Below are 12,703 nucleotides of genomic sequence, written 5' to 3' on the forward strand. Positions count from 1 at the left end.
TATATATTTAATTTTCAATGAATTTATAAAATTCTTTGTACTCAATAAATATTAGAATAAGAAATTAGTCAAATTTAAAGTACTCGAAACGCGAAGAAGCGCCGATTTAGGTACTGTATGTTTTACGGACATTAATTTATTCGTTAATCATCTCCAAAATGCGAACTTCAAAACGAAAAATCAGACAAAAATCTACAAAATGCAATATTTAATACGTTGACTGCCACAGGAATGTTTATAAGAGTCATATATTATAACAATAGAGAAGACAAGAATTATTGTATAAATCACATCTGCGACACTCTTGAATCTTGTAGCGATGCAAAACAATTTTGATCTAATTAACAGACTGTATTAAAATTTCAGTACCAAGTTTGTTAAACTTTTTTCATGTTCTCATGATCATGAGTCATGATCATCATGATTCAAATAAAAAAGTGACAAGCATAATTTCTTTATTTCTTTTTGGCATGACACTCGATTATAATTTTTGGAAAAATTGTTTACTCGTTGTCTAGTAAACTAGTCCTTCCAACATCTAAAGGGAATTCAAGTCCTTTCGTTAAATTTTAAAACAGTTCTTCATTTTTAAAATGTAAAATGTGTACGCTGGCAATCTGTAACTAACAACAAGTGTATGTAGTATTACGAAAACACGAAAGGTACCACTGCGTAGCGTTCCATACGTCGTTTCATTGCTTAATTAATTTCATATCAGTAGATCAATATTCTTCGACCAGGTCTGGTACACAGAAATCAGTTGGCCGACTGTTCCCGCATTAATGAAAATGCATGTAACAGGAATTCACAGGCAATGTAAGGAATTCAGTGGACCTGCAACGGCATATGCGTTGTACGTTGCTGTATTACCTATATCCGTACCTATTAACGTTCCGAGGCTACCATATGTGTCGTCGATTAGGTTATGCCTCGCAAACGCGCTCTAGCTACGTGTGTGCACGCATAAATTTTCTCCCTCGACCCCCTAGGTCCGCGGGACAGCTACCTGTGCTTTATTGTAGAACATATGTCAGCCGGTGGTGGAATGCCAACACGTGGAAATCGATATTCGCAAGCGGACCTGCACAATCGATCCTTCGTCCCCTGTGTCGCGATTTTAATTAACCCTTTGTGCTCCGAGGATTTTTTTATTAACCAGCTGCTCCCCGAATCTGTTCAAACTTCGAATCGCTATAATTTTTAGTCCATTGATAACGTCCTTTTCCGTCTAACTTTTGTACGTCAATCCAGAATACGAGGGAAAGAACCGGAGAAAGGAATTTCGTTAACACTGAACCCATCACGGTCAAGTAACCGGTTTCTCATTTTGCAAATTATAAAATTTATAAAGACACATTCATGAAAATTGATTGACCGCATTATATTATCTATTATAATAAAACCCAGGACTTGAATTTAACTGTAATTTAACAGTAAACTTTTATAAACATAGGTTATTTAGTAAATTATAATTGAGTCTAGCGAATTATTTCTTTTGCCGTTTCAATGTAACGTTTTCATTAACATTTTAATTTTTATTTATTTAATTTTTATTTATAATTTTAATAACTATTTTGTATTTGAGTGGTGAAAATTCTAAAGGAATTTTTATTTTTTAACAGATATTTTCAAGTAAAATATAAAATGTTTATGGTAAAATATAAAATGTTTATCAAGTCATCATGTTTATGTAATTATTTTAATATACGTATACGTAGAAATGAAAAATCTGTATAAAAATTGTATGTGTTAAAATATTATATAGCAATTAATTATCTAGTGGATTTTAATAAAATATTATTTAAAATATTATTAAATTAAAATATTATTTTTAACAACCCGGTCAAAACGACCGGTTTCACATTCTTTGTTTGAAAATTGTTAAAATTATAAAATTATATTATCAATAATATATATTAAAATTATGTTATGAGAATTATATAAAATTATATAAAATTACAAAATCCAATTCTTCGATTTGTCCATATTCAGCAATTACAATTAATATAACCATGCAATAAATTTTCATTCTCAAATAGAAATTTATTATCGACGGGTAACCGCTAATCTAGTTGTAAAAGCATTCGTAATGTAAGGGTTTAAATAAATAGTGTCAATTGTAATGTAATTGTCACCTAAAAGAAAATGCGGTTATGATTAGCCTTTGTAATTTAATTCACAGACCTAGAGAGATGCGTATGGTAATGCCTTGAAGCGGTCATTGTAAGAAATTAGTAGGTGTAACGGGATTGCGAGTGTCTCAGGGGCGTTATGTTCTTTGGAACAGGTTGTCGTACCAAGAGAAGCTCTACGAAGGATAACGCCGCCGCTCCGATACCTGCAACTTTGCGGTCAAGAATTTGTCGCACAGCGAGAATTCGTGCGAACGAAGAATGGCGAGCAGACTTGTAAATCTTCCGAGGCTATCATCCGCCATTCAGTAAGGATCCTTGAGGAAGGAACACCGATCAGGGGAAGAAAGCAGACAGGGTAAACTACCTGAGGGTAAATGACCCCGAGAAACAACCTGTAATGATGCTTCCTTCTATTTTTTGAGATATTGCGTAATTACTGCGGTGTTCGTTACCAAATTAAAATTTCTGATATTGTTTACTAATATTTGATATCAATTGCGCTAAGAAAACTGCAGATTTTCATGCATTTATTAAAAGCTTTTAAAATGCAATTAAATATCCATATCAATAGAGATTAATTATGCCACTATTCTACGTACACCACAAGGAATTTTCTAGTTGGTATAAGAGAGATCATTTCCTTTTTTAAAGTTTTATGAAAAAATTCACCAAAGTGTGAATTTGCATGAAGATCCGCAGTCTAGTAGTGACCATGGATATACAAATTATTGAGATGCTTCATTTATATTTTGTTTATTTATGCGTAAAAGAGTTCAGAAATTTATTTACAAAATTGATATAAATATAGTCACGTTTCTGAATATGATCTTCGATTTGGAAAGAATTATATGTTTCATAGGTTTTTAATTACGACAGTGTTGGTGTCATATGTGTGTGTGGACATTAAAATGTATAATACATTAATATATTATTCCTGTCATATGGATATTAATATGTTGATACTAACATATTATTTCTCCAAAGTTTACTATTGGTTCATTTCCTCACAATGTTTTCGTCTCTTTAGAGATGTAACATTGTGGTAAGCGAAAAGAAAAGACAATGAACGTCGGATAAACTAATGAGTATGATAGATAGCATCATCGCGAGGAGCTTGATACAAATTGATGCATATGAGAATTATGCAATATTTAGAAATACAATTCTCCCTAATTGACCCTCAGCTTGGAAACAATAATGGACAATTTGGGAAGAGGAAGTGCGATTATTCGCGCCTCGTGTTTCGTCTTTATAGTTGTTAACAATCGGTAACTATAAAAGCGAGCCGCAAGGCTCGAATAATTGCATCTCCTCTTCGCAAATTATCCATTCTTGTGTGCAAGTTGAGGGTCAATTAAGGAGAATTTACTGTATGTACGATATTTAGTACATTATAGAACAATAATTTATTTATTAATTTAGCCATTTTTTACTTGCTACTTTCTAAGTAATATAAATAAAAAATTGCTTCATTATCAATTATTAAATACTTATTGAATAAAAAATAATTAGTTAATTGTTAGTGGCAAACAATTTATGAATTAATTCATGAATGAATTACAGGTACATCATTTTTTGAGTTTCTTCGACCCTTATTTTTGTCTTTCAACACAGGCAATACATTTAACAATTGTGTACACATGTGTCAACATCATTGGCTTTCACGACTTCATTACATTCTAAACCATTTATTATCGTATAATTTGTGTACCACAAATGTCAAATAATAACTTAAACATGTAATAAAGGAAAGAAAAATAATCCAAGCACATCAGATTAGTATATGAATACGTATAACAGTAATGAACATTCCGATAATTGAATTTCTTGTTGATTGATGCTCCGTTGGTTCATCGATCAGTGTTCCTGACAATCATGATTATGTGTTACGAGCAAAAACTTAACTGGCTAATAGAATCTGCGAATGTAAATTTAAAGACAGTTAAAAGAAAAGTATATTTCTGAAATGTTTATGAAAAAACATGGTTCAGACGAATCGTAAAAATATTAATACAATACATGACAATTATAAAAATATATTAATTTGTCGTTTGCAACCTTTTAGCTAGAATATTCTACATATTTATAAATAAATATCTGCTTTGTCTTTAAGCAAAGATAATTCGTTATTTCCTATTAAACAAATCGTATCAATATTTATTCTCATATGTTATTTACAAAAACCGGAATAAAGAATAGCAATGCAGATGTAGCAAATATTTAAAACAAATATTTTTACCATTTTACAAATAGTGAAACATTATAAGTACTTTAATACATCCCCAAAATATACTTAAGAACATAATTACGATAGCATTGTTATTTTATTCATTGCACGAAAATTGTTTTCCGGATTGAATTATTATAATTTCGCCAATTTTCAAATAACATCTCGTCATTTTGATCTGCACGATAAACTAAACGAGCAAGCCGCGTAATCGAAATTGACATTTCTGCAAAATAAACAATTATCTCATAATAAGAAACATTATCAAAAAGAACAACAATTCTCCATCGTCGTATATAAAAATCCCTTAAAAACTTTTCAAGAGAAACTTGTTCAAAGCAAATTACCGCGTCGAACCTTCTTAAAATAATATCATTTTATATTATTTCAAGGATTATATATCCAAACCTTGTTGTTATATCAAATTTTGTTCGTGAAGAAATAAAATCTTTTTGTTGCATATCATCTTGAGACTGTCAGATTTGAAATAAAAACATAACGAAATAATTCATTAATCAAAATTACGATAATTTCAAAACGTTCGATATCAGTATTATTTTCAAATAACAGTATTGAAAATAACGGATTACAACGAATGATTTCTTACTATCATTTGAAATAAAATTTTGCCCGAGTCTGTTCGGTATCCGCGAAATTAATCAAAATCCAGGGAGCGTCCTGTATCGTTCGAAATCCGCCGTCAGCCGTCGTATATTTATCAGGGAGCGTCTAGTGGCCCTCGAGCGCGGCGCTTTTTCACAGAAGAAGATAGTCGGGGAAAGAGAAAGATAAGTAGAAAGAGAGAGGTAAAAAAAAGAGGGAGAGCGGCTGTGAAAAGGAAAAAAAGGAAGAGAGGCATATACCTGTTCCACGCGCTCGCGCTCGCGCTTACACACACGGTCGCAGGCGTGGGTCCACGCGCCCGTGCGCGCGCGCGCGCTCGCTTAAGCACGCGGCCTGGCGAGCACGCGTGCGCCCTAGTACGCGCACGTACGCAACCAAGCACGCACGCGAATCCAGATGGAGGGGAGAGGGTCGATGGATGGGGATCGGCGCGCGCCATGGCCCAATGGTGGGAAGAACGGCTCACGTCTTACACCCCCTGCCCTCTTCTGCCCATCGACGAAGCCAACTTCCCTCTGCTTGGGCCCACATATCCACCGAACCCCCTTTACTCCACCACCAGTAGAGTCACTACTTTTGCTTCTCTACACCCCCTCCTCCCGTTTCTTCTTCTTCTCCGTCTGTTTCGTCCTCCTCGTCTCTCTCCATCCCGTTCATCTCGCGTGCCATCGTCTCTCTCGGCCAGATCTCTGGACCAGCTTTTCTTTCTCCCGGTAACTGTTCAAATTTCGATCCCTGGTCCGCCGGTGGGGATTGGACCCTTACGCGTGCGCCAGTGTCTCTCACGCGTCACACATATTATTTTCAATTTTACAGTAACAATGACTTTTCGCCGAACCTATTGTTTCCACGGATAACGCAGTTGGATTTCGTAAAATTCAGACCTGCAATATTCGACGCAACGGTGAATACCAATGATGAACTAAAGGTGAACTTTTGTGCGCATTTTCTGTTTTAGACACCGGTTTGGGAATATAAACAACGGGAGTAATTAGAGTTTTGCGTAGAGAGTTATCGTTTTTAGGTCGATTTGGATCTTCTTACGACTAGTAGTTTGCGGATTTTCGTGCAAGATAAAAATTGTTTTCATTTGTTACACGATGTAGAAATTACATAAACATTTGTTTCTAGTGATTGGCGTGGCAGAATTTCATGCAACTAAACGATGTTCGGAGTTTAGTCACTCATTTGGCACTCATCCATTTAAAAAAGTGGATGCCTGCCCTTAAAAGGTAGAAACTACCTTTTGAAAATGGAAAAATGCTAAACATGGTACAATCTATGACGAGCGATAACAAATACGTTAACCGCTAAGTTAACCTTGTTGCGAACCAAATTTATCAGTTTCACAAAGTGGAACAATCAATTTTATTCGAGAATCTATGAAGTTGAACAATTATACGTAAAGTTCTCCTGCAGCACATGCCCTAATACTAATTATTCTGTAGAAATCGTGAGAAATACTCCCCCGATACACGAAAATTCGCGTTTCCGAAAGCTGGCCGTACGGTCTGAACAGCAGCTGATTTTCAAAGTTAGCTTTTCTAACTTCCAAGAAACTCGAGGCAGGAATTATCGGCTGGCTCGATAAATGCCCGAAGGTATCATCTTCAAATATCCAAATCAGCAAACAGATTCGAACGGCGGAGCACGAGGGCAATTCAAGATGAGAATCTCGGTCGTAGGGCCTGTGGTGGGGATTCCAGGGGTATGAGGCACTGCAGGCCGCCGGGGACGGCGGGAAGGAGGTGTACAGGGGTTTAGGGCCCGGTATCGAGTATGGGGTCTGTGGTGGGGATAGGCGCGTGCCCGCCTTGGCTATATAAGGCCTCGAACCCTTCTTGGCAAGGCATTTCGGGAGCCAGGTCCGTACCATCAGCATAGAGGGTGCGGTCGTCTTCTTAACTCGTGAAACTCCGTTCGCAAGCGACGACGTTTTCCCAAGATTTTTCCCATTTGTTCGCGTCGCGTGTACTTGTCCAAGGTGTTGAAAAGGGGTTAAATTGTTCCACTGTCGAGCGAGGATTTCTCAAGGTCACCTGGCACGCGCTGCCGCGCTCCTGTAGTGGGGGATCAGTGATATGACCTTAGTGGCGTCGAAGGAGGGGAACGTATTGCCCATCATGTTGAGCGTCCAGCAGCAGCATCATCACCATAATCTCCATGGGTCGTCTACAACCAGTGCTCAAACTCATCGCGGCAACGTGATCGTTTCCACGAGCAGCATGCCGTCGAATGACATGAAGATCCAGCAGCACGGTTGCAAGCGATCCAAGATATACGGTCAGACTGGACCGTACGGGGCTGTCCCCCATCAACCGGCTTCGGTAGCCAGAAGGAATGCGAGGGAACGGAATCGTGTGAAACAGGTGAACAATGGGTTCGCTACTTTGAGGCAACATATTCCTCAGAGCGTGGCCCAGGCTCTCGGAGGTAGCACTGCTGGCACACATGGCGGGGCCAGGGCTGGTAGTAAAAAGTTGTCGAAAGTTGAGACGCTTCGAATGGCTGTTGAGTACATCAGGAGTCTTCAGCGTCTCTTGGAGGAGCATGACAGTGGGTCCGACGCGAGTGTGTCTTCGCCAACATCGTCCCCACCATCCTCCACTTCCTCGTCCACGTGTGGCTCTGCTAATGGAATCGGAGTCGAGTCGAGTCACCACTCGGCCGAATTGAGACTGCGCGGGAACATGAACGAAATCAGACATCACAGTCCTGACATGCACCGACACCTCCGACAGAATCCCAGTCCCACGTTCGTAACAGCACCCTGTTCCGAAGCTTCCAGTTCACCGACGCCCAGTTTCGTTTCCGAGACTTCGTCAGCTGGCAGCCAGGGATACGGTACTTCCGGCAACCTCTATACTGCCCATTCCGACGGTTACGATAATTATGAGCCAATGAGTCCCGAGGACGAAGAACTTTTGGACGTTATCTCCTGGTGGCAACAAAGTCAATGAGAAATGCTAACGTCGCATCTAATGCGGTTCTTGTTTTCTCATGAGGTTCGTGTCGTGTTTCGCTTTTGTTGACATTTCCAAAATGTTTCTGGCAGATTTGTGGAAAATATTCAAGCATTTCTTCTTTTTTTTTTAATGTTCACTAGAAAACATCTTGAATTTGAATCTTCAAAAACATTAAAGAATTTGTCTGATAAGTTAATGTTAACTCTTACATTTCGAAATGAGTTTATACGTTCGATCATTTGTTTTCCACTAATCTAACAGTCACGGTTAATATATTATTATGTATCTGCAGATATTTGTGCAAATTTTCATCTTTAAAGTAAGAATTAATCGATGCTGTTAAATACATTATAATACAGATTTCTCAGATTTGCAAAATAGTTGCAGTGTAATTATCGCTGTAATGACTCTGTTTGTAGCTAATTGTCGACAAGAAAAGTCTCGGTTTTTAATATCAACAAAGCTTGTAAATTCGAAAGTAACTCAAATTATACTTGAAGCATTAATTGTAACATTACTTTTAGCAAATTTCCTAGAAAACAAGGTTTGTTTGTTCAAGATTCCAGCGGTTCAGATTATTTTCGGAAAGCTTCTCACCTCCCTCGCTTTTCAACGACCGTAAATTTTATCCGTGAGGTAACATCCGCGTTACCGAGGAAGTTCAAAGGAGTTTCCGACCAGATTTGTGACCTTGCCCCGTGACAATGGTTCGCGCGACCCCTCGCTGAAACTTGAGCCATTCAAATCGCAGACTCCATTCAGAGGGTATGCATTCGAGAAGCGACGCTTTTGTGCCCGATTTCTTTCACCATTCGCTAACACACATGTATGCGCGCGCGCACCGACGTGCCCACATATGCGACACGTTTGTGTGCAGTTTCGCTCCTACCGTTTTTTCATCCCTCCACGGTCCTCGACTATCGGTATTCGAAGATTTCATTGCATCAAGCACGTCTTTTCCTCGCAGCGATGTAATTTCCACAAAAATTTCGTGAACGATGACGTAAATTTCAATTGTCTCATAATTCCTGGGAAATCTATTTACGTAAATCTATTTACATGATTTTTAATTTTGATCGATTGCGTAATGTTCTCCGATCAGAAACACCGAAGGTTCATTCCATTCAAGTTCGGTTTCGCTCGAAGAGTGACGGCCCTACCGAAGTTTTCGTTGTTATTAACGATCTTCCTCTATTTTTCGTTTCCTTCATCGTCTCGTTCTGGCAAGAGACGATTTTGCTCGCTGCGTTTAACCTGAATGCATCTTCCAGGATATTTCAGTCTCCCTTTTGTAGGTTTTTGAACCGGTACGCTATTCTTTCGTCTCTCTTTTCCTCTCGGTCTCTCCCTTCCGATTTCTTCTTTTTCGTTGGAGTCCCTTCCAGTAAAACCGCCCTTACCTGAAATCATCCCCTGCTTTGCTTCTATACCTGCGACAACCTTCGGCGGTTCAGTTTTCAACAAGAATAAATTTATAAACTGGTATCGTCGCGAGTATCTGCTAGTTACTGATAAAATTTATCGAGAACAAATATATAATTGTCAATAAATCAATTAATTTTTAAGAAAAATTTCTATTTAACTAATCGCATTTTTTCGTTTGTTACAGAAGTCAGTCAAACGGTACACGGAGAAATGGAGGTGACGACGTGTAGGCTGTTTAGTAACTGTGATCTAGTCATATTAATTTGTGTACAGATAATTTGTAAGCGTGTTGTTTCTGCCAGTGACTTAAAATGGTAATTTGTGTTTAACATGTTGACCGTTAACATCATCCCCTGAAATTATTTCTTAACGCATTACAGATCCTGCGAACCGAAGTTTTTGTTGCGTAATGTTTATTCAATCCGGTATCATAAACCAACAGTTTTAATGTTAACAATGCACAGCCGTTTTCTATTACGATGTAGTCAACTTTTCAACAGTCCATGTGTTAATTACGGAATCGTCGATGACAGTTTTTTGATCGACCACCGAATTGTAGATACCAAGATGCCTTAGGTGTAGTAAGATGATGTCGTATCGACATTAATTATAAGAGACGTCCTCAAAGGATATAAAGCATTCCAGTGTGCCTTAGAGTTATTAACTTTTATACTTCCCGCAATAAATAGTAGCTGATTCTCCTCTTTGAAAAGACATCGAAAGAAGACTTCTCCGACATCAAAATAATCTCTAGTGTCAGTTAACAGATTTGTTTTTAAATATCGAACGTTACAAATTTTAAGAATGTTACGAACACTACGCGAAAATATTTATGTGAATTCGTGGAAGTATTTGAATACTGTTCTCGCGAATTAATAAACGTCTAATTGTAATATAATTTGTAATGATATTGTAAATTACGTATGTTGAACAGAATCGAAGTGTATAAGTTATGTAAATTGTAAATATATCGAGACAGTGCCTTTTTGTAAATATTGACAAATAATTCGTTAAATATATTGGACGACGTTATGAACAATAAAAGGATCTTATTATTTCCTCCCGCAACCATATTTTCCCAAAATCATAGATACTATCTATTAATTAACTTTCTATTATTTATACCACATTCATCCTTAACTAATTATTATTTATTCTATTTATTTCCAGATATTTGGCGTGCAATGCGTTTATGATAGATTGCAGTAAAAATAAAATAATTTCAATGGATCTATGTAAGTTACATCTCTTTTATATATACATGAAGTAAAATAAATTTTTTCTTTAATTGCGTACAATTATGTTTACTCGAAATGTTGTGTACTCGAACGTGTGCTCGAAAGATTGTGATATATTGGTGCTAGAACTCGAGAGCTAGGAATGAGAGGAAGGTAACTGTTGGAAGATGCAAGGCTGTAAGTTGCAACAAAATTTTAGAGGCACCTGACTCGATGGTAGAGCCAGGTAGAGTGCTTACTTCACGGAGAAAGTTCTGGAGGTATCGCCATTGTATTGGTAACGGTACCTATCACTGGCAATGCCTCTCGATAGTGGAATCGATCCTACAATAAATATATCTCAACTAGTGTCACTACGTTCTCAGGTAAATTACTAACCTTCCCTAACGGACCTAAGAGCCTCTTGCTGAGATAGAAGCTTAAACTCACTGCCAGGTACTGATCTATCCTTGGGTACCGACGGAAGCAAGACAAAATTTGGGATCCAAGAAAATTACATAATATTACGTAACATTAGAATGTTTTATTTTCGTGCATAAAATATAATTTTAATCAATTGTGTGTTATATGGCAGTTACCTGACTAAATTTTTTCTTTTCTTGTTGTTGTTTATTGTCGCATCAACCGCTCTAATATGTTTAGGATAATTTCGTTTCACTTCAAAACCATTTTGCGGGTTACATACTATACTAATTTCGTGGAATAATATTAAAAAAATGAAACTTTATTTTTTATTACTTCCATCAATAATATATTTTGTAAACAATTTCTCATTCAGTTTATGATATAATTTACAAGTGTAATATTTGAATTATTACTACAATACATGTAGTAAAGTACAATGTCTAATGAATTTCGTTCTTAAATGATAACTGTTATTATATTAATTGTTGATGTATATATAGTATAGTTGAAATATTTTTTTGTTCAATTGTCAAAATTGTCTGCATTAATTGCTAAATATAGAAACCAAACACAAATTTCTTTAATTTTTTATTTACTTCGTTCATTTCAATCAGAATTTTAATAAATTGAATATGTCGACATTCTTAATCCTTTTTAATTTTGCTACTGTTTTAATTTCGATACGCAGTGAATATGCAAACTGTGTAGTACATAAAAATGTATTTAATACAACGCCTCCGTCTCTCCGTTTTAATTGTCCAAGCTTATTTGTAGAGAAATTTTGTATATGCATGTAATTATCAGAATATGCAACTTCTATGCATTTGGTTTGTTTCCAAGCATAATTAACTTCACATTTATCGAATAAAACATATTAAACGATTTTATTCTTTCATTTCGTTTATTTTTTAATAAAAAAATTCAATATGTCTGATTCGATAAATATGGATGCCCCAAAACAAACCAAAGGCACAGCAATTGGTTACCTAGCAGTAACCGACTCCACTACCCTATTCAATTTTTTAAAATTGTGATTAGAATCAACGAATTAAATTAAAAATTAAGAAATTTGTATTTGGTTCCTGCGTTTAGCAATTGACACAGACAATTTTTATTTTGCTTAATGATCCGCAGTCTAGTTATTACTGGAGAGTAAAGAATCGGACACACAATACTTCAGAAATTCCTTCACAATGTATTACTTTTGTAAATGTACCAATCGTTTGTTTGTAATCACACTGTATAAAGGGGAATCGGTGCATGCGTGCGATGACTTCTTCGAAAACCACGGTTATGTCAAAATTATATAGAAATGAGTCGAAGCGTCAAAGTGACAGAGTATCGTACACGTAAACGCGTTCACCCCATGATTACGGTGGACCAATTTCTGTTTTATGTGTATTGTGGTTATGAATATCGAAGGATTAACAACGAAGACTTTCGACAGAAAAATTACTGTAATTCCGTCGGCGATTTACTCGAAAACCACGAGAACATTGACAAGGATGATAGGGGGAGAGGACTCCGCCCTTCCGCAGGGTGCTTTTCAGACATTCCCTTGTCGAGGAAAACGTGGCCACCATTTACGAAAATCGTTCTGATCTTTCAAAGGAAGGTCCTCGCTCGCTGACTATCATTACGTCGTCAGGGAATGATAATCTTAGTTTAAAGAAACGGAGCTTG

The 12,703-nt window shown here is 36.8% G+C and overlaps 1 protein-coding gene across 1 annotated transcript; it reads left to right on the plus strand.

Annotated features, from left to right (window-relative positions):
* The first annotated feature begins 6,856 nt into the window (after nt 1–6,856).
* Nucleotides 6,857–10,421, plus strand: LOC117219426 (achaete-scute complex protein T3). The gene is made up of 2 exons (XM_033468589.2): nt 6,857–7,991; nt 9,562–10,421. Exon 1 carries the CDS (start codon nt 7,068–7,070, stop codon nt 7,944–7,946), a length of 879 nt encoding a protein of 292 aa, XP_033324480.1. The 5' UTR covers nt 6,857–7,067; the 3' UTR covers nt 7,947–7,991; nt 9,562–10,421.
* Nucleotides 10,422–12,703: the final 2,282 nt, after the last annotated feature.

The sequence above is a fragment of the Megalopta genalis genome, chromosome 2 (assembly GCF_051020955.1).
Source record: "Megalopta genalis isolate 19385.01 chromosome 2, iyMegGena1_principal, whole genome shotgun sequence".
Taxonomy (NCBI): domain Eukaryota; kingdom Metazoa; phylum Arthropoda; class Insecta; order Hymenoptera; family Halictidae; genus Megalopta; species Megalopta genalis.